Here is a 23,349-nt window from a genome sequence, read left to right as displayed (position 1 = left end):
AAAGAAAAGAGAAGAGGGAGCTTAAAACAACTCGAGACTACAATTCTAGGTAATAAATGTCAATACCTTAGTGAAATGGATGATTTTTTCCAAAAATTATGATTTTTTTTTGTTTGGAAATTAAAAATTAAAAATTGAGAACTTGAAATGAATATAACAGTAAGAGGGGAAATCTGAAACTGATAGTCAAGACCCAGCCATGCTGTTCTCCTTCAATTCTGCTCCCAAGAGGGGAAAAAAGAACTGGGTTTAGACAGGTATAGGAGTTCTTTTAAGAACTTCTTTTAAGAACTTCTAAGAACAGACTATTTCTAAGATGTCAACTATTCAGGATTAGTGAAGGTATGGGAAACTCCAATTGACCTTACTACAACTGTAATACCAAAATCTGTATCTACAGATCAAATGCATGTACAGGGTTGTATTGTATATTATGCCTTTCTTCGTTTCAAAAATATTTATAAATTATTATATTAAGACATAGAGATACCTGCACAGGGTCATACTGAAAAGACAGTTAAGATCGCTTTTTCTGTCTCCTGAGAGCCAGTTTGATGGGGCGCACCCTGTGATGAGCCCCAGCTCACAAGAGAATGGGAACACAAACCAGGCTGTGGCCCCAGAGATGTGCCGAAGACTAAATATCATCCTGGGTGTTAAAATGCAAGTCAAACAAGTAAGGCTGTTCCTTTTAGGAACTACCTGAGGCGACAGCTGGTAAGGATGAGGGATCACAGAGCCACCTGGCCTTCAGAAGGGCCATAAACACCACGAGAGCCTGAGAGGAGGTGACCAGTTAATCCTGAGCAGCTGGAAGGAACTACAGCCAGAGGTCTGTGTCATCTCCAGGGGCCTGAGGAGAACCAAGCAAAGGCTGCTGATGGACCATGGCAGGACTTATCTCCACAGGGGACATGCTAAAATGAGCCCATACTGGGCTGATGTGGCTTACTTTCCCATTTTCCCATTTGCTATAGTCATTCCATGCTAAATGGAGTATGCCTGCAAGCATCGACATCACTTATGTTCATATGAAAAATCCTAAATTAAATACCAACAAGTGAATTCAGCAGTTGTGATAGTTAAATTCAGTTGTCAACATGGCCAGGAGACGGTGCCTAGTTCTACTGCTGTGGACATGAGCCAATGGTACCTGAACCTTATCTGTTGCTCATTACATCTGCAGTCAGCTAAGAGGCATGCCTGCTGCAATGAATGACGTTTGACTTAACTGGCCGGTGCTTAAATGAGAGACTCAATGTAGCACAGCCCAAGCAGCTCAGCACAGCTCATCTCAGCACTCGCAGCTCTGCCCAGGCCTTTGGAGATGCAGAAAGGAATCACCCCGGGGAAAGAAGTTGGAACCCAGAGGCCTGGAGAGAAGACCAGCAGAGACCATCCTGTGCCTTCCCAGGTAAGAAAGAACCTCAGTGGAAAGAGGTTTCCTCTGAAGAACTAACAAAACAAATCCCCTTTTATTAACAGCCAATCCGTCTCTGGTGTGTTGCATTCCGGCAGCTAGCAAACTAGAATAGCAGTATAATCAAAGATGCTACATCATGACCTCAAACACCTGTCTACTCAACCACCAACCACTCTCAGCAAATACAGGGAACTCCCTGCCATCAAGCACATAAACCCACCTCCCATCATATCCCTCAGGGCCTTTCCAGGCCTATTCAACTGGAAGTCCACCCTCCAACTACTTAAGGCTGTGCCTTGGATCGCATTCCCTTCTTTCTCCTCAAGACAGCTACTGACCACTTGGCCTTTCGCTTTCGTTCCAGGGTCTTTTCATGGCCTCTCCAACGTGCCTCACACCCTCGGGTGTGAAATCACATCACACACATGCTCTCCCTCAATGACGATGCCCTCTAGCCATTACCCTCTCCTTGTCTACTTTACCACAGCCCAATTTTGCCTCAAAAAGTAAATTCTATTTATCTCCATTTGATCACAACACTCTTTCCTCAGCCCTCTCAAATCTGGCTTCTATCCCTACCACTCAACCGGTATGCCCCTCTCTTAGGTCACCAGTAGCCTCATGACTGCTAAATTCAGGTAAATTGCTAAATTTTTAGTCCTCATTTTAGTTTGCTTCTGAGCAGCATGTAGCGTGGCTGACCCTGGGGGCTGACCTTGGGGACTGACCTTGGTTTCCACCACACCACATCCTCCTCCTGGTTCTTCTCCTATGGCGCTGACCACTTCTTCTCACAGACCATTGCAACTTCCTCTTCCTCCGTTAAATGCTGACTGACCTCACGGCTCAGTGTTAGATGCTCTCCAATGCTCAGATGTACTCACTTCCTGTGCATCAAAGCCTCTGCCTTCGACCCCTCCATGCACAGATGACCTATTTATATGTTTGCAGTCCAAATCTCTCCACTCTGCTTTAGACTAACATCCAACTGCCTATTCAACATTTCATTTGAAGTCTACAGACACCTTAAATCATTAGGTACCAGAGTGAACTCATGATTCCCATCTGCTTAACTGGACCTCCTTTCAGCACTCACATTCTCAGAAGCAGAAAGCTCAGTCTCGGATTTGCCCTTCCCACCTTCTTACCCAGCTCCTCAACAGATTCTTTTACCTCCTCATGTGCTTTCCTCCAACACTTCAATCCAAGTTCTCGCCTGGACTAGATAAGAGCTTCACTGGTGATCTCTATTACAGCTGCTCTTACCCGTTCTAATCTATTCTCTACATTCAATCTGAGTAAACTTTTGGAAATAAACATTTATTTATCTATTAACTCCTCTGCTTTAATTACTTGAAGAGCTTCCCTCTGATCTTGGGATGGAGACCCAAATCAGCATGGTCTGTAAAGGACATCTCCTGCCTCCGTCTCTAGAATCCTCTCACACTAACCCTCACCGCCTTCTCAGTACTCCAACCTTTTTCAGTTCCCTGAACGAACCATGCATTTTCCTGCTACCTAGGGCCTTTGTACAAGCCCTTTTTTTTCCTGCTAGGAATTCTCTTTCTACCACCTCTCCTTTGTTTAACTGATTCCTCATCTTTCATATTTAAATTCAAGTGTTCTTTTAGAGAAATTTTCCCTTTCTTCCCTCACTAGATCAACTTCCCCCATTATAGTTTTTCATAGGACCATATACTTCTTTGTAGCAGCTAAAACCAGTTATAATTTTACAAAAATCTGTATGATTATTGATTAATGCATTTCCCCCACTAGATGTGAGTTTTATAAAGGTAGGAACTACGTCACAATCACCTCGCCCAAGCCTGGCATAAAGAAGTACGCGGTAAATCATGTAGAACATTGTCGAATGTAGCAACGGAGAGATTCCTGCTACCGCCAGGATCAAGAAAAGGTTGGCATCATCCATGTTATTTATCACTGCTCATGAAAGTAGAGACTATGCAATAAGATATGTAACAAGGTAAATAACTGTTGGAAAGGGAAAGACAAAATCATTAGTAACTGCTAATGATTATTTAGAGAACGCTTAAGAATGAAATGGCAAGCTTTCAGAAATATTAAGGGGTTCAGAAATTTAATCAGATTTCTAAAGAGACAAAATCAACAGCATTCTAATATAAAATGAATACCCTACTATTCTTATATTATAAAAGTAATTATTCTCACTAACACTACATACCAATGTGCCAGGCATCGTCAGTAAATACTTTACCAAGGTCACCTTGTTTAATAATCACAATTAATCCTTTCATTAATCCTAACAAGGTAGGTATGGCTCTTCTCAGTTTACAAAAAAATAAATGAAAGCTCTACAAATATAAATAACCACCCCAAAGAAAGTAGCCAAAGGGGGGTTCAAATGGGGTCAGGTCACAAAGTCCATGCGTATAACTACCAGCCTACATGTTATAAAATGTAATGGATAAAAAGGAAAAACGTTATTAGAGCACCAAACAATATAAGATACAAAAGAAGAATTTTGGCATGGAATGCCTATGACGTAGCAAATGACAAAATGTTATCAGAGAGTGTGCTGGTTTGAAAGTACGTACATACCCTAGAAAAGCCATGTTTTAAGCCTAATCCCATTTTGTAAAGGCAGCTGTTTCTTATGTGATTTAATCAAGAGTGGTTGCTAAACTGGATTAGATGCAGGCATGTCTCTACCATTTGCGTGGCTCTTGACTGGTTTACTGGAGTCCTATACAAGAGGAAACATTTTGGAGAATGAGAGATTCAGAGAGAGCAGAGCAGAACAACAGAGCCACGAGAAGCAGAGAGTCCACAAGCCAGGGACCTTTGGAGATGAAGAAGGAAAATGCCTCCCAGGGAGCTTCATGAAACAGGAAGCCAGGAAAGAAAGTTAGCAGATGGCGCCGTGCTCGCCAAGTGCCTTCTCACTTGTGAAAGAAACTCTGTGTTCACACTGTGCCCTTCCACATGAGAGAGGAACCCTGAACTTCATCGGCCTTCTTGAACCAAGGTATCTTTCCTTGGATGCCTTAGATTGGACACTTCTATAGATTCGTTTTAATTGGGGCATTTTCTCGGCCTTGGAACTGTAAACTAGCAACTCATTAAATTCCGCCTTTTGAAAGCCATTCCGTTTCTGGTATATTGCATTCTGGCAGCTAGCAAACTAGAACAGAGGGTACTGAAACGGTAGACACACCTTCCAGTATGCATATATGTACACACACATACATGTATATACATGCAAACACAATACTGCATATATACACACATATACGTCCTGAAAGCTGGACACTGAATATGTCTGGATTCTTCACACTTTCAGGAATTAAAATATAATTCTGTTGCCATTCTAATATGAAAGCAGACTTATACAAGGTTCTCAAGCATCAATATTATAAAAAATAGATTACATTTCCTGCGTGATGTGAAGATCACAGAATATCAGGGTGTGACTCACGTTTCTCTTCAGAGAAATCTGTAATTTGTATATATTATATTTCTTTCACAAGAAACAGGAATGCTGAAGAAATGATTATATGCCTATGGAGATTCCATTCTCCTGTAGTTCTCAGCCACTGCAGACTGAGGCTCTTTGCTATCCATGGAGGTTTAAGAACCCACCCTCACAACTCACACACAAAGGACTAAGGAGGCTGGGCCTCCAGGACCACGTCAAACAGATCACCGAGAAATGGCAGAACCTAGAGAACTGACAGAAACTTGAGAGCAGAGATGGCACAGATGCCAACACTTGGAGAACAAAGACACAGATGTCTGGAGAGGCTTGGAGCCCAGCAGACGTCACCATGAGATGTTCAGCAAGCCAGAGCCTGGAGAGAGCCAAGGGAAGCCAAGAGATGAAAGCCAGTGTCAGGAAAGCAAAGTGAGGGACCCCCACAGGAACAGAGGCTGAAAGCACTGAGCCCAGGAGTGAGAGACCAGCAGATGCAGCCACGTGCCTCCCCAGCTGACAGAGGTGTTACTGGCCCATCGGCCTTCCTTGAGTGACGCTCCTGGCATTCAAGGAACGCTCCATCATAACGCCAGCTGGATACAAGCTTAAGGACATCTCAGAGTCTAAATTCTATTGAAAACACACTAAAATATCAAAATGTCCAGGTTTCAACAAAAGATTACAAAACAGACAAAGCAGAAGTGGTGGCTGGGCAAAGGAGAAGATTAAAGCATTAGAAACCATCAGTGAGGAAGCACAGACCTGGGACATTACAGACAAAATGACTTTAAAAATGGTCCTCAACTTTCTAAAACAGCTAAAAGAAAGCATGAACAAAGAACTAAAGGAAATCGGGAAAATGAACACAAAGAGAATATCGATATAGAGACGGAAATTATGAAAAGAAACCAAACAGAACTGAAGATCACAGTAACAGCAATTAAAAATTCCCTGGAGGGGTTCAGTAGCAGACTGGAGCTGGCAGAGGAAAGAATCCACGCACCTGAAGGTAGACTATTGAAATCCAGTCTGAGAAGCAGAAAAAAAGAAGGAAGAAAAACAAACAGAGCCTGAGGAACCTTTGGGATACTATTAAACAAACCAATATACAAACTGCAGAACTCTCAGAAAGAGAGAAAGGGGCAGAGAGAATATTCAAAACAATAATGACTGAAAACATCCAGAATTTAACAAAAGCATGAATGCACATAGTCGAGATGCTCAAGAAACTTCAAACAGCATAAAGTCAAACATAACTACACCACATCATATTATAATCAGACTGTCAAATGCCAAAGATAAAGAGAGAATTGTGAAACCCTTTTATGCATAAAAGGGAACCTCAGTAAGATTAAGTAGTTATTTTTAATCAGAAATCATGGAGGCAAGAAGGCAGTGGGGAGACAAATTTAAAGTGTTGAAAGCAAAAAACTGCCAACCAAGAATTCCGTAACTGCAAAACTGTCCTTCAAAAATGAGGGAGAAATTAAGACATTCCCAGATAAACAAAAGATGACAGATTTTGTCACCACTAGGCCAGCCCTCCAAAAAACGATAAAGTTCTACCTATTGAATGGAAAGAACACTAGATAACTGACTAAAGCCACATGAATAAAGATTTCCAGTAAAGTTAAGGACATGGGTAAATATAAATACCAATACTACTGTATATATTTTTTTATTTGTAACTCCATTTTTTACTTCTTACACGACCTAAAAGGCAAATTCATAAAATGAAATGATAGATCAATGGTTTTGGATTCAGGTATAAATACATAAATTGTGATAAGAACCACATAAAGGTGGGGAGACAGATGGTTATAGGAACGTAGTTTACATATACTATTGAAGTCGTTGATATCAAAGCAGACAAGACTGGTATAGATTTAGAATATTAAGTTTAAGCCTCAAGGTTAACACACAAAAAATTAAACAATATGCTAACTCATAAAGACAGAAAGTACAGTACAGGTTGCGGGGTCGAGGGCAGGAGCAAAGAGGAGTTAATGCAAGATGAGTGTAGGGTTTCCGTTCGGGTTTAAGGGAAAGCAATGGCAATGAATGGTGATGAGGGCACGAGAGCATTGTGAGTGAGAGTAACCCAGCGATTGGGTCCTCGTTAGGATGGGAAGATTCAGGCTGCATATGTTTCCACAATTAAAAAAAACTAAAGAGCTAGTGATAATTAAATATAGTACATGGTACTGGATGGGAAATAAGAATGGAGGGGAAAAAAGCTCAAAATGCCATTAACAGGGCAAAGGAAAAAACTGGAGTATAGAATATAAGTTTTATATCATCGTTAAATTCCTTGAAATTGATAACCATGCCTACGGTGACCACATACATGACGGTCCTTCATACATGAAGTACTGTATGTTTAAGGAATATGATGCATGCAGCCTGCTTTCACAGGCTTAGAAAATGCTAGAGAGAAATAGATGACAGACAGATAGACACACAGACAGAATGACACAGCAAACGTGGCAAAATGTTAAAAATGGTGGTTCTGGGTGCCTGGGGGAGTGTAGGTATGTTCTCTATATGGGGTTCGCATTATTTTTGCAGCATCTTGTAAGTTTGAAATTATTTCAAAATAAAAAGATTTTTAAAAGTCACAGGAGAAAAGAACCAGATCACATAGAGGCACATGTTGCTATCTGTAAGTGGTGTGGTTGAGCAAGTTAAATCAAAACAATCTAAGAGTGATGAAACTATTCTAAGATTGACTGATGGGTGTCCATACCTCTGAAGGTATTAAAACCCACTGAATTGTATACTTAAATAGATCGCTTGCATGGTACGTGGATTATGTCCCAGTAAAGCTGTTAAAAAAAACAAAAATAGAGAAGTCATTTCAGTGGGTTGAGCCATCCTGGAGGCAGAGCCGAGGGCCATCTCAGCAGGCGCTGGGGGCACCACAGGTTGCAGCGTTTCAGCATCAGGCTCCAGAGGCAAGGGGGACCAGCAGGCTCTCTCACGACTCAGAGTCCACCTGCTCATCTTTCTCTGGATAACTGCAGCTAGTCTGTCGGGTTCCATGGACCCAGCACGCCACACTTTGCTGCCTGAATGGACTTCCCAATTAGGACAAGAAGTGAATGCAGGGATGACAAGGCACTAGACAGAATAGGGTAGAGTGACTCAATCAAGTGAAGTGACAAGGTTTAAAAACCTGAGATTTACAAAACCGACCTGATGTGAGCCATCAGTGGAAGGGCTGGTTTCTGTTCTCCCAATGGAAGACCAAGCCCCACGTTCCTGATGGAGCTGTAGCAGAGCGGTGGCTCAGAAGAGGTGGTGGAGACAGGAGCACTTCGTATTTGTGTAACAGAGCTCCAGATGTCTGTGATTGTGACTGAATGTGGGACCATTCCTGTAACTCAGCCTCTACCTCTAAAGGGTTCCTCCAGGCTTATCAAGAGAAAGCAGCACTTCCAGACTGCCAAGCACATGTCAGTATTAAGGTCTCCAAGACTCTGGACGTGACAAAACAGAGTCCAGGACCCTGATGTCAGAGGAGCATGAGCTACGTTCTGGGCACCAACAGACGTAAGGCAGTGTGGGGGCAGCTTGGATGGCGGGCTGTGGAGGAGGGGGTGCAGCACAGACTTAGCGCCTAAGTGAATCAGAAAGGCTAAATTTCCAGCTAGTTGGGGTGGGCTTCTAGAAACGGGGTAGAGGTAGAAGGGGGGCGAGAATCTGGAGGCAGATGAGGATTCTTCCCCTAAATTCCACATAGGGAACTCCATGACAGGCAGCAGCTTAGCTGTGGCTGGGGGTGAACCCACGTCTCTCTATCTGGGTTTACTGCAGAGCTGGCCAAGTTAGGGAACAGGTGTCAGGGACCGGTCGTTTTAAAAGCTTAATTAGAAAATAAGAAAGATACCACCAGGACACCATCACTGCCTGGCAGGGACGGAGAATTCAGGCCCAAAAGCCCAGGGGACAAAGGGTGAGGGGCCCCAGCACAGCGGTGGGGCCGCCAGGACCACAGTTGCAGGACTTGGTACGGAGCTCCGAGTAACAGTACCTGAAAGAGCAGAACCGGCTTTTGAGCCCACTGCTTTCCCAGGCGGCACCTCCTATTTTCCGCCGTTGGCTGGGCCTGGAGTCAGAACACGCAGCTATCAGGCCCGTGAACTGGCGCAGGGCGGAAAGCAGAGTCGGGGGTCAGGGGGCAGGTGCCAGGGGCCCCGGGCTCCTGCAAGACTGAGCCCACCCCATGCTGGGAGACGGGCTTCCTAGGGGCTATCACTACTTCCAGCAAGCCTTGAGGGGGACCCCAGAACCCTGCTCCCTGCTCCCCAACTCTCTTCCTGGGTCCCGGCGAGCTCCAGGGATCCGAGCAGCTCCTCACCCTAACAGAATCCCCGGGTCCTCTTAATCTAACAGGGTCCCTGGCTAAGCATGTCCCCCATCTACACAAAATCCCAGCGGCACAGCTGGTTCTACCCGGGCTGCTAGCCCGGCGCGCAGCTGCGAGCCTCAGTGTCCCCCGAGGGTGACCTCCGCGGAGGGCTGAATCGCACAGAGACCACAGGTGCCCGCAGCCTCTCCGCCTGACGCACGCACAGGACTGTTAGCCACTGTTCCACCGCCCGCTGCGATGCGGGTTCCCAGGCCAAAGGAACATAGCATCCTTTAGTTAGGAGACGGTCCACCATCCTTTCCTTTCCAGAATAACTACTATGGAAACTTTTTTTTAAAGGCAAAGACTGCAAAGCCCCTCAAATCTCTCCGCCTCCTCTAGCCCTTCCCTACTTGGCACAGCGGCCTCACTGCCCGGTGGTTTCTCACCCCACCAGCGCCCCGTGACCAAGGCCCCCGGAGCGGCGCGCAGGTACCTCCCAGACACGTGGCGGTGCACGGGCTGAGCCCCGCGTACTCCCAGTCGTACGTCCTCTCGCGGGCGGGCCCGGGGCGCAGGGCCCCCGGCGGGCGGGCGGCGGCCTGGGTGCAGGCGCGCTGGAGGCACGGGCGCTCGGAGGCCGGCCGGGGGCCCGCGCACGCGTCGTCGGGCAGCTCGGTCTCGACGCGCGTGAACGTGAGGAGCACGCGGCACTTCACGTCGCGCAGCTGCAGGCCCGGCCCACACGTGGCGCTGCAGGCGGACCAGGGCCCCGGGACGAACCTGGAGGGAAGCAGACAGCCTCAGGACACAGGCACCTGGGAACGGGCAGGGACGCAGGACACCCCTTCCATGCAGGAAATCAGGGCCTGCCGCATGCACGGGGATCAGCACGCGTGGAACGCTGTTGCGTGGCTGGCATTAAAGGTACACAGGTGAATTTTCGAATCTTACTAACACAACGAGGTTTTCCCCGGAAATAGACCGAACCTTTGCATGCATTTTATTACTCAAATTCTGTGCTGTGATCTTTGGAAAACATCATTACAAAGGCTTTCTTTAAAATTTGGTAATAAATAAACTATTATGTAGCGATCATTTCTTACCCAATTCATTTTAGAATCTGGAGATTTGCACTTACGAATCTTACTGAGTTTATCCTTTGTAACGAGTGGGGTTTTATTATTTCATTATTTCATTCTCAATATTTCGAATGAAATCACAGACATATTTCAGCAGTCTTGCGGGTTGGGTTCCAGACCACGGTAATAAAGCAATATTGCAATAAAGTGAGTCACATGAAGTTTTTAGTTTCCCAGTGCATATGAACGTTACTATACTGTAGTCTGTTAAGTGTACAATTTTATAATTGTGTCTAAGAAACAACATACATACCTTAATTTAGAAACACTTTATTGCCAAAAAAAAACGCTAACCATCATCTGAGCCTTCATCGGGCCATACCTTTTGCTGGTTGAGGGTCTTGCCTCAATGTTGGTGCCTGCTGACTGAGCAGGGTGGTGGCTGAAGATTGGGGTGGCTGTGGCCATTTCTTAAAATAAGATAGCAATAAAGTCTGCCATATCGACTGACTCTTACTTTCATGGAGGAGTTCTCTGTAGCATGTGATGCAATTTGACAACATTTTACCCACAGCAGAACTTTCAAAATTGCAGTCCATCCTCTCAAACTCTATTGCTGCTTCATCAACTAAGTTTATATAATATTCTAAATCCTTGGTTATCATTTCAACAATGTTCACAGCGTCTGCAGCAGGAGTGGATTCTGTCTCAAAAGGACACTTCTTTGCTCATGCATGAAGAACTCCTCATCCATCCAAGCTTTATCCTAAGATTGCAGCAACGCAGTCATATCTTCAGACCTCACGTCTCATTCTGCTCCTCTTGCTGTTTCTACCACAGCTCAGTTACTTCCTCTGCTGAAGTCTTGACCCCCTGAGTCATCCATGAGGGTTGGAATCAACTTCTTCCAAACTCCTGTTACTCTAGATGTTTTGCCCTCCTCTATGAATCACTAATGTTCTTAATGGCTTCTAGAATGATGAATCCTTCCCAGAAGATTTTCAGTATACTTTGCCCAGACCCGTCAGAGGGATCACTATCTATAACAGCTATAGCCTGACAAAATGTATTTCTTAACAAGACGTGAAAGTCAAAATGATTCCTTGATCAATGGGCTGCAGAATGGATGTTGTCTTAGCAGCAGGAAACAACATCCATCTCTTTGTACATCACCATCAGAGAGCTCCTGGGTGCCCAGGTGCATTGCCAATGAGCAGTAATATTTGGAAAGATTTCTTTTTACTAAGCAGTAGGTCACAGCAAGCAGTTAACATATTCAGTAAACCATGCTATAAACAGATGTGCTTTCATCTAGGCTGTTATTCAATTTGGAGAGCACAGGCAGAGTAGAATCAGCATAATTCTTAAGGCATCTAGATTTTCAGAATGATAAATGAGCACTGGCTTCAACTCAAAGTCACCAGGAGTGTTAGCCCTTAACAGGAGAGTCAGCCTGTCCTTTGAAGCTTTGAGGCCAGGTACTGACTTCTCCTCTCTAGCCATGAAAGTCCTAGAAGGCATTTTCTTCCAGTAGAAAGCTTTTTCATCTACAGTGAAAATTTTTTGTTTAGTGCAGCCACCTTCATTTTATGTCTTCTGGATAACTTGTTTCAGCTTCAACATTGGCATTTGCTGTTCACCGTGCACTTTTGTGTTATGGAGATGGCTGTTTTCTTTAAACCGTTGGCACCTACTCTGCTAGTTTCAAACTCTTCTTCTGCAGCTTTTCACCTCTCTCAGACCTCGCAAATTGAAGAGGGTTGGGGCTTGGCTCTGCATCCGACTTTGGCTTAAGGGTATGCTGGGGCTGGTCTGGCTTTCTACCTGGACTACTAAAATTTTCCCATGTCAGCAAGAAGGCTGTTTCTCACCATTTGTGTATTTGCTGGAGTAGCACTTTTAATCTCCTTCAGGAAATCTTTCTTTGCATTCACAGTTTGGTTAACTGTTTGGTGCAAGAAGCCTCACTTGGCCTATTTTGGCTTCTGACATGCCCTCCCCACCAAACTTAATCTTTACTAGCTTTTCTTGTAAAGTGAGAGACATGCAACTCTTCCTTTCTTTGAACACTCAGAGGCCTTTGTAGGTTTATTAGAGGTCCTATGTCAATTTTGTTGTGTCTCAGGGAGCAGGGGTGCTGGGAGAAGGAGAGAGGCTGGGGAACGGCTGGTTGCTGGAGCAGGTGGAACGCACGCGACAGGCTCGCTTAGTTCACCATCTCCTGTGGGCGCGGTCCGTGGTGCCCCCAAACGAGTTCACTAGTAAACATCAGAGATCACTCCACAGATCACCATGACATAAATAATGAAGAAGTCTGAAATATTGCAAGAATTAACCAAATGTGATTCAGAAACAGGAAATGAGCACAGATGATGGAAAAAGTGTGCTAATAAGACTTGCTTAATACAGTGTTGCCACAAACATTCTGTGAAAAAGGCAGTATCTGTGGAGCCCAGCAGGGTGAAGCGTGATGAGCCCTCTGTGCCGTACATGGAATACCGTGGTCATCAAAGAACAAGGAAAGTCTACATGACTTAGCGTGGAACAGTATCTTCTTAGGGTACAAAAAGGAGAGAGTGTGTGTGTGTGTGTGTGTGCGCACAGATTTATGCACAATTTCTCTGCTTCGGAAACAACTGTGACTAGGATGTGAAAACGGAGGGTTTTACTTTTAGTTTTGTACTTTTAAAAGATTTTAATTTTCTAATCACATGCATGGCACTACTCCTATGGACATTAAAATATTTTTCCTCTTTGGTTCTTATAATAAAAACTTAATGATTGGGATTTTACCATAATGGGAAGTAGATATTTGGATTCCTGTTGTCTTGGTGATTCAAAATTCTGAGAGGAGATGATTAAGTGGAAGGTTCATCTCAGAACACCTAACAGGCAGGACGACCATTATACCCAATGTTTTTCTGGGAATTTCAAAGTTGTTTTTCAAAGATCCTTTTAGAGGGCCTCTTAAAAAATAGATGTCAACGTTTTCCAAACTGACCATGAATAATTTGGGAAAAATCCAGGACAACTAAAAAATTATGCATAATTTAGCATTATTTTCTATAACATATATTTTTTTGTTACATAAAATATAACATTTCTGCAGTTCTGCACCTCGGCTCCTCACCTACATCACGTGGGAGCTTAGAGATGAGATGGTAAAACAACAGAATAAAATGGAAAGGAAGACCACAGAGCTAAGGAAATGACTATGAAATACAACAATGCTATTAAAAATCTAACAAGTAATTCAGAACCAGAGAAAAGCAGAAAAGACATGGCTGTAAATAAAATTAATGACAAAGAGGTAAGACTTGAGAAGTGAAGGCAGTGTTGAGAGAGAGAAAAAGAGGCTATTAAAGCAGGGGGAGGTAAAAGGAAGGATGAACTACAAAGAACTTTTTGGGGTGAAGGAGATGTTCTGTATCTTGACTGTGGCAGGAGTTTTATGTGTGTACATCTGTCAGAAATCACTGAATGTGCACTTTGAATAAACAAAGTTTACTATATGTAAATTTTATCTCTCTAGAATTTACTTTTAAAAGTGCAGTGAGAGGCAGAGTGAAAGAGGAAACATAAATAAAATAACTGGATTCTTCAAATAAATTCCTACAAATGGAATTTAAAAAGTGTTCAGAAATCAAATACGGAAAAATGTTCGCAAAGTGCAGCTTGAAACAGTAGTCGTTCTTTGAGGAAACAGTGGTCAAAGAGAAAAGGTCAGGATAACAGTTGGGTGTGGTCAGCAGAATAACGCCCCCGAGGTGCCAGGCGCTAGTCCTGTGTCACCCCACACAGCACAAGGAGAGGTGTTGGCAACATGGCAGCAGCAGACATCCCCCTCAGAGCCAACAGACAAAAGGACAAATCCCCCTTGGTTAAAACTCTCGAGGACTACAGAGAGGCGAAGGACTCCACAAAAACTGAATCAAAGAACAAGTAAAAGAATATCCAAGAGCAGCTGGGGGAGCTCCCTCTCGACCCGCCAAGCGGCCCCTCTCCGGCCCAGGCACAGCTGGGGGTCATGCAGCGGCGATGGGACCAGGTCCCTCCTGCCGCGACAGGGCCTCTCACAGCATGCTGACCCCAGACAACACAAGTCGCTGAAGAGTGCACACCCGAAGGGCAGAACTGCTGGCAGGAGGTGTGCTCACTAGATCCAGTCTCTGTCCACTGGGCCCCCTAAAAGCAAATGGACCTTTCTGGATTGACTGCGTCTGGGTCACCAGGGCAGGAGACCCTTTAGGCAGAAAATCACGACAGAGAAAAAGGGGGGAGCTGCTGTAACACAGGATGGGTCCCAGAAATGGAAAGTATAAGGAAAAGGGGGACTGGGTAAGGGAGTGAACTTAAACAACTAATAGCTGGTGGGAAGTTCTGCCCCAAAACAAACAGAACAGATCATGAGCTTTGGAGAGGGAAATTATCTGTTGGCAATGCAACATTGCACAAAAAGTACAATCTTATAAATTGTACCACATATTCAGGACAAGAAACAGATGAAGAAGAGCTGAGAAGATTTTAACAGTTAACACAGGCTACTCTAAAGGTCCAGAATAAGTTGTACCAAGCATCAAAGTAAAACCTTACACAAAGCCAATCAACAATGAACCCTAGACAAGAGAGAATCTAACCTTCAGAGTTAACACCTTAAGATAATCAGAAACCCAGACATCCACAAGAGTACATAAAAAGAACTAAAGGATATGAAGATAACAATGAATGGGCAATGTAAGAGTTGAAGTAAAGAGATAGAAAATTTAAAAAAAGAAGCAAGCAGAACTACTAGATTCGAAGACCAAAATAACTGAAATGAGAAATGCCCAGGAGGGCTCAAGAGCAGATTGGAGCTGACAGAATAAAGAATGAGTGAACTTGAACTCAAGACACTCGGAGTGAGTCAGGCTGAGGAACAGAAAGAGAAAAAGGACTATTGTAAGGGAAAATAGCCTAAGACCCTCTGGCCCCATGAAGCACATCAATAAATGCATTGCGGGAGTCCCAGAAGAGAGAAGGGACAGAAGACATAGTCAAAGAAATAAAGACACAGAACTTCACAAACTTAGCCAAAGATGAATATACACGTCCAAGAAGCTCAGAGAACACCAACCAGGATAAACCTGAAGAGAAAACACACCCCATATATATTGATCACACTATCAAATGCAAAGTACGAGAGGAGAGTTCTGAAAGCTGCAAGACAAAAACAACATGTTGTGTTCAAGGGAATCCCAAGTAGACGGAGTGAAATTCGCCATCAGAAACCACGTAGGCAAGGCGGCAGCGGGCTGAAATACTTAAAGTGCTGCACAGAAGAGAGGCGAGACTCTCTTTCAAAAATGAGGGGGCAATGAAGACGTTCTCAGAAAAACACAAGCGGAGGGAGGCTGTCATCACTAGACCCCACAAGCAATGCCAAAGGGAAGGACACTAGACAGCGGTTCAAAGCAGAATGAAAAATGAAGATCTTCAGTAAAGGAAATCATTTAGGTCACTGTAAATGTCATCATTATAGCAGCGCATTGTTTGGTACTTAACTCAACTTCTTACTTCCTATAGGTGCTAAAACTGCAAATACATAAAAAGTAATGATAAATCTATGGTTTTTGGACATACAATGTACAAACATATAAGTGGCAACTAATAACGAAAATTTGGGGTGGAAAGAGGATATAGGAAAGTTATGTGTGTATGCTATTGAAGTTAAGTTGTTATCAAATCAACCTAATGTTTTTTATATATTTAGGATCTTAAATTTTTACCCTAAGGTAACCACAAGGAAAATAGATGAAAAATACATGCAGGTACAAATTTGAAGGTACTCAATATGGTACAACACAAAAAAGCAAATAAAGATAAAAGGAGGCATTAATGGAAATGAGTAGCAAAAATGGTAAAATATTTACAAAGGATAAATAGCAAAATGGCAAAAGAAAGTCCTATATTATTGGTAGTAACTTTAAAGGTAAATGGGATAAACTCTCCAGTCAAAAGGCAGACTTTGGCAAAATGCACAAAAAAGCATGACCCAACTACATGCTGCCTGCAAGAGACTTGCCTTAAATTCAAAGACAACACAGGTATGTTAAGGGTGGAAGGATGAAAAAATATACCGTGCAAGGAGAAACCAAAAGAGAGCTGGGGTGGCTACACCAATATCAGATAAAACAGACTTTAAGTGCAAAACAGTCATGAAGGATAAAGATGGTCATTATATACTGATACAAGGGACAATTCAACAGGAAGATGTAACAATTACAAATATATAAACACCTAACAGTAGAGCCCCCAAATATATGAAGCAAATACTGGCAGATTTGAAATGAGAAATTCATGGTTCTACATTAATAGTATCCACTCTCAATAGTGGACAGAACATATGATCTGAAGGTCAAGAAGAGAGTACAGACTTGAATGGTACTCCAAACCACTAGACCTAACAGACACACATAGAACACACAATCCAACAACAGATAACATATTCTCTAGAGCACGGGGATCATTCTCCAGGATACACCATGCGTTGGTATATAAACAAGTCTCAAAAATTAAATATTGTAAAAAATATTTATAATTTCAATATTCAATTAAAATTAAATATTGAAATTATAAAATGTATATTCTACTATCACAAAGGAATGCGTGCCTGATCTTGAGGCTTGATCTTATGAAACTTATTTCTATAGCGCAGAAGATAAGCCTACCTAGCCTAAGAGTTACTTCTGGGGAAACTCTTCTGTTGCTCAGATGTGGCCCCTCTCTCTCCCTAAGCCCAACTCTGCAAGTAAAATCATTATCCTCCCCCCTACATAGGACATGACGTTCAGGGGTGTGAGTCTTCCTGGCAACATGGGACATGATTCCTAGAGATCTGCACGGCCCTGGCACCATGGAATCAACAATGCTTTCCTGACAAAAAGGGGGAAAAGAAATGTAACAAAGTAAAGTATCAGTGGCTAAGAGATTTCAAATAGAGTTGAGAGGCTATTCTGGAGGCTACTCTTAAACAAGCTTCAGCTAGATATTGCTATTTGCCATGGTTTGCCAAACCCCAACCAGTATCATTCCTCTTAACCCTAAAGAACACCTAGGGCTCTATCTGAGATCCTACAAAAGATGCACACACTAAGTTTACTTTTCAGAAACCTAAAACCTTCAGATGGCTCTTAGGACAGAGAAGCCCTGAAACCCAGAGGTGCCAGTCTCTCCAGGAACACCCAACAGTTCCATCCCCTATCCTATATTGTCGACACCCCTTTTCAACTTGAAAAAAGTTAGAATGGGCATAATCTAAGAGTCTCTAAAGATTGGGAGAAAGAGGAGTTATAACCAAGAAGTTGGGATTTAACAAATGAGTATGACTACTGAATATTTCTTTTTAGTCTCCAGTGTCTTGGAGCAGCTAGAAAGAAAAATCTGAAATTGTGAAACTGTAACCCATAACAAACTTTGAGATCTATTCTATAACTTCATGTTACAGTGTACTTTGAAATTTATTGTTTTTGTATATATATTTCAGAATTAAAAAAAGATAGCCCAAGAAAACTACCGACTGATATCTCTTATAAATACAGAAATGAAAATCCTTAACAAAATACTAGCAAACTGAACCTAACAACATATTAAAAGAATTGCACACCAGACCAAGTAGGTTTTATCCCTGGTATGCAAGTTTGGTTCAACATAAGAAAGCCAACTAATGTAACACACCACATTCTGTGTATGAATGAAGGAGAAAAAAACCACATGATTATCTTAATTGATGCAGAAAAACATTTGACAAAATCCAGCACCATTTGGTAAAAACATTTGGAACATGAGAAATAGTAGAACACTTCCTCAACATGATAAAAGGCATATAAGGACATCCCACAGCTAACATCCTACTTAATGGTGAAAGATCGAAAGCTTTCCCTCTAAAATCAGGAAAAAGACAAGGAAGCCTGCTGTCATCACTGTTATTCAACACTGTACTGGAAGTTTTTGCCAGGGGACTTGGGAAAGAGAAAGAAATAAAGGCACCCAAATTGGAAAGGAAGAAGTAAAACTTTTTCCATTTGTAAATGATATGATCCGATATTTGGAAAATCCTCAAAAACCCACAACAAAGATCCTAGAGCTAATGAACAAATTCAGCAAAATAGCGGAGATACCAGATCAACAACCCAAATCAGTAGTGTTTGTATACACAAGCAATGAACAATTAGAAGAAGAAATCAAGAAAAGAATTCCAATCACAATAGCAACTAAAAGAATCAAATATCTAGGAATAAATTTAATCAAGGGTGTTAATGACCTGTACAGAGAAAAACTATAAAACATTGCTAAAAGAAATCAAAGAAGACCTAAATAAATGGAAGGAGGTCACATGTGCATGGATTGGAAAACAAAATATTAAGATGCCAATTCTACCCAGGTAAATTTACAGATTCAATGCATTCCCAATCAAAATTCCAATAGCAGAAATAGAAAAGCCAATCATCAAAGTTATTTGGAAGAGAAAGGGGCCTCAAATAGCCAGAAATAGCTTGAGGAAGAAGAATTAAATTGAAGGACTCATACTTCCCAACTTTAATGCATATTACAAAGTTATAATAGTCAAAACAGCATGGCACTTGCCTAAAGATAAATGTATTGACCAATGGAATTGAATTGAGAGTTGAGAAACAGACCCTCACATTTTTACAACAGTGCCAAATCCATTCAACTGGGATAGAACAGTCTCTTCAACAAACGATACTAGGAATATGAGATTCCCACATCCAAAAGAATGAAAGAAGACCCCTACCTCACACCTCATGCAAAAAATTAACTCAAAATAGATCAACGGGGGGGACTTCCGGGTCAAGATGGCGGCTTAACAATGTGCACCTTTTAGTTCATCCTCCAGAACAACTACTAAATAACCAGAAACAGTACAGAACAGCTCCTGGGGCCACGTCAGTGACCAGACACAGAGTGTACCCCAGTCTGGACCAGCTGGACTGGCTGCAAGCACCCCCCAGAACCATGAGTTCCCAAAGCTGTGGCGGCCAGCGCCCCTCCCCCACAGGCTGTTTCCCAGAGGGGAAAGGAAAGGACTTTACCAGCAGGAGGGACTGGGCACAATCAAACGCCAATTGTGGAACTAAATAACAAATTCTGACTACTAAAAATAGGGCCCCAGCTTAGGTGAACCTGATCAAAGCAGAGGTTGCTCATTTTTGCCCCAGCGCCAAGGGGGCAGGACTGACAGAAAAGGGGGAAAAAAAAAAAAGAAGGAAACAGAGGTTTTTGTGGCTGTGTATCTACAAAGGCTTGACTGCCTCTGGATACAGCAGCAGGACTTTTCAGGCTGTAACTGCCCCAGGCATAGGCAGAAGTGAGCTCTTTTGGGGGCTTATCTGGAGCTTGTGCCTTCCCCAGGGGAGGGGTGAAGCCCCACCCTGGTGTAATCCCTCCATCAAGGAATTCAGACCCCAGGGCTTGGTAATTTGAAGCCATTAAAACCAGCCTACAGGGCGGGCCGCGGTGGCTCAGCGGGCAAAGTGCTTGCCTGCTATGCCGGAGGACCTCGGTTCGATTCCCGGCCCCAGCCCATGTAACAAAAAACGGAAAAACAAAATACAATAAAACAAGAAAATGTTTAAAAGATGTTTCCCTTTCTTCCTTCCTTCCTTCCTTCTATCCTTCCTTCCTTCTCTCTGTCTTTCCTTTAAAAAAAAAAAAAAAAACCAGCCTACAACCTCTCCTCTCTCCTCTGTCTCCACCACGCCCCCAGCAGGGAGAGTCTGCCAAAGTTAAAGGTACCACATCATCATATGCTGGTGGGACCTGCAGTCAGACAAGCACCACATACTGGGCAGGATAAGAAAAACAGAGTCCAGAGACTTCACAGGAAAGTCTTTCAACCTGCTGGGTCTCACCCTCAGGGAAAACCGACGCAGGTGACTCTTTCCTCCTGATAGGAGGCCAGTTTGGTCTGGGAAAATCTGGCTGGGGTCTATAATATCTAAGTAGACCCTCCTAAGTGTGTGTGGGAAAGGCACCACACAAGCAGGGCAAGAAACAAGAAAACAAGAACTGAAAAATTCTCTTCTGTTAAACAAAACTTAAGCTAAAGGTCCAGATAAAGCTGAACGGAATGTCAAAGAACAGATAGACAACAAATTCATCCAGCAAGAAAACCCTAGATAAACGAAGTGAAAGCAATCTCCAGAATAAACTAATTAAGGTAATTAAATGCCTAGACTCCAGCAAAAAATAACAAATCACACTAGGAAAATTGAAGATATGGCCCAGTCAAAGGAACAAACCAATAATTCAAATGACATACAGGAGCTGAAACAATTAATTCAGAATGTACGAACAGACATGGAAAACCTCATCAAAAACCAAATCAATGAATTGAGGGAGGATATAAAGAAGGCAAGGAAAGAACAAAAAGAAGAAACTGAAAGTCTGAAAAAACAAATCACAGAACTTATGGGAATGAAAGACACAGTAGAAGAGATGAAAAAAAACAATGGAAACCTACAATGGTAGATTTCGAGAGACAGAACATAGGATTTCTGAACTGGAGGACGGAACATCTGAAATCCGACAAGAAACAGAAACTATAGGAAAAAAAATGGAAAAATATGAGCAGGGACTCAGGGAATTGAAAGACAATACAAAGTACACGAATATACATGTTGTGGGTGTCCCAGAAGTAGAAGAGAAGGGAAAAGGAGGAGAAAAACTAATGGAGGAAATTATCACTGAAAATTTCCCAACTCTTATGAAAGACTTAAAATTACAGATCCAAGAAGTGCAGCGTACCCCAAAGAGAACAGATCCAAACAGACATACTCCAAGACATTTAATAATCAGAATGTCAGAGGTCAAAGAGAAAGAGAGGATCTTGAAAGCAGCAAGAGAAAAGCAATCCATCACATACAAGGGAAACCCAATAAGACTATGCGCAGATCTCTCAGCAGAAACCATGGAGGCGAGAAGACAGTGGGATGATATATTTAAATTATTAAAAGAGAAAAACTGCCAACCAAGAATTCTATATCCAGCAAAATTGTCCTTCAAAAATGAGGGAGAAATTAAAACATTTTCAGACAAAAAATCACTGAGAGAATTTGTGACCAAGAGACTAGTTCTGCAAGAAATACTAAAGAGAAAACTAGAGACAGAAACGAAGACAGAAGAGAGAGGTGTGGAGAAGAGTGTAGAAAGGAAGACTATGAGTAAAGGTAAAAAGAAGGAAAATTAGATATGACATATAAAATCCAGAAGGCAAAATAGTAGAAGAAAGTACTACCCATGCAGTAATAACACTGAATGTTAATGGATTAAACTCTCCAATCAAAAGACATAGTCTGGCAGAATGGATTAAAAAACAGGACCCATCTATATGCTGTCTCTACTCAAACGACACAAGGCCAAGGACACAAATGGACATTTACACACCAATGTTTATAGCAGCATTATTAACAATTGCCAAGAGATGGAAACAGCCGAAATGTCCATCAACAGACAGTTGACTAAACAAACTGTGACATTTACATAAGATGGAATATTATGCAGCTGTAAGACAGAATAAAGTTATGAGGTATGTAACAATATGAATGGACCTTAAGGACATTATGCTGGGTGTGATTAGCCAGAAACAAAAGGACAAATACTGTATGGTCTCATTGATGTGAACTGACATTAATGAACAAACTTGGAATATTTCCTTGGTAACAGAGACCATCAGGAGATAGAAACAGGGTAAGATATCGGGTAATCGGAGCTGAAGGGATACAGATTGTGCAACAGGACTGAATATAAAAACTCAGAAATGGACAGCACAATACTACCTAACTGTAATGTAATTATGTTAAAACACTGAATGAAGCTGCATGTGAGAATGATAGAGGGAGGAGGGTTGGGGACATAAATGAAATCAGAAAGAAAGATAGATGGTAAAGATCGAGATGGTGTAATCTAGGAATGCCTAGAGTGTATAATAATAGTGAAATGTACAATGTACAAATTTTTAAAATGTTTTTGCATGAGGAAGAACAAAGGAATGTCATTATTGCAGGGTGCTGAAAATAGATGATAATTAATACTTTAAAATGTCACCTTATGTGTGAGACTAAAGCAAAAAAATGTTTGTTACAAAATTTATATTTTGACTAGAGCATTTCCTAATATAACTCATGTAGATAGTTTGATTGAATGTCATAAGTACTTGGAATCTCAGGTAGGACATGGGATTTTGTTGGTTTGTCCAGAGTGATGCCCCAATGAATCCCAGAGTGATTTGATCAATGACCGGAAAAGTATTTGCAAGCCCCCTTCGGGGAATGATGAGAGTGGGGAGAAATTCAACTTCCCCCAGTTTAATTCTTGATATTCTCACAAGCAGTGTGGACAACCAAAGCTATAGGCTCAGCCCCTAGTCTGGGGGGTTGTTCATATGAAACTTAACCCCACAAAGGATAGGTCAAGTCTACTTAAAATTTAGGCCTAAGAGTCGCTCCCAAGAGAGCCTCTTTTGTTACTCAGATGTGGCTTCTCTCTCCAGCCAACATGGCGAGCAGTCTCACCACCCTCACCCTCTCTGCGTGGGACATGACTCCCAGGGGTGTGGACCTTCCTGGCAATGTGGGACAGAGATCCTGGAATGAGCTGAGACTCAGCATCAAGGGACTGAGAAAAACCCTAGAATGAGCTGAGAATTAACATCAAGGGATTGAGAGAACCTTCTCGACCAAAGGGGGAAGAGTGAAATGAGACTAAGTGTCAATGGCTCAGAGATTCCAAACAGACTTGAGAGGTTATCCTGGAGGTTATTCTTATGCATTAAGTAGATATCACCTTGTTGTTCAAGATGTGGTGGAGAGGCTGGAGGGAACTGCCTGAGGTGTGGAGCTGTGTTCCAGTAGCCATGTTTCTTGATGATTGAACAATGATATAGTTTTCACAATGAGACTCTGTGAATGTGAAAACCTTGTGTCTGATGCTCCTTTTAGCCACTATATCAACAGAAGAGTAGAACATATGGAATAAAAATAAA

At 42.5% G+C, this 23,349-nt stretch overlaps 1 protein-coding gene across 2 annotated transcripts in view; it reads right to left on the bottom strand.

The window, feature by feature from the left end:
* The window catches only part of ADAMTSL3 (ADAMTS like 3), a 355,553-nt gene that overhangs the window by 84,641 nt on the left and 247,563 nt on the right, over positions 1-23,349 (bottom strand). For both annotated transcript variants that reach the window (XM_077124346.1, XM_077124347.1), the window contains exon 16: positions 9,725-10,011. In XM_077124346.1, coding sequence (XP_076980461.1) covers positions 9,725-10,011 — 287 coding nt within the window. The remainder of the gene's footprint in view (positions 1-9,724; positions 10,012-23,349) is intronic.

Source organism: Tamandua tetradactyla, chromosome 12 (genome assembly GCF_023851605.1).
Source record: "Tamandua tetradactyla isolate mTamTet1 chromosome 12, mTamTet1.pri, whole genome shotgun sequence".
Classification (NCBI taxonomy): domain Eukaryota; kingdom Metazoa; phylum Chordata; class Mammalia; order Pilosa; family Myrmecophagidae; genus Tamandua; species Tamandua tetradactyla.
This window is presented reverse-complemented; position numbering and strand designations above follow the sequence as displayed.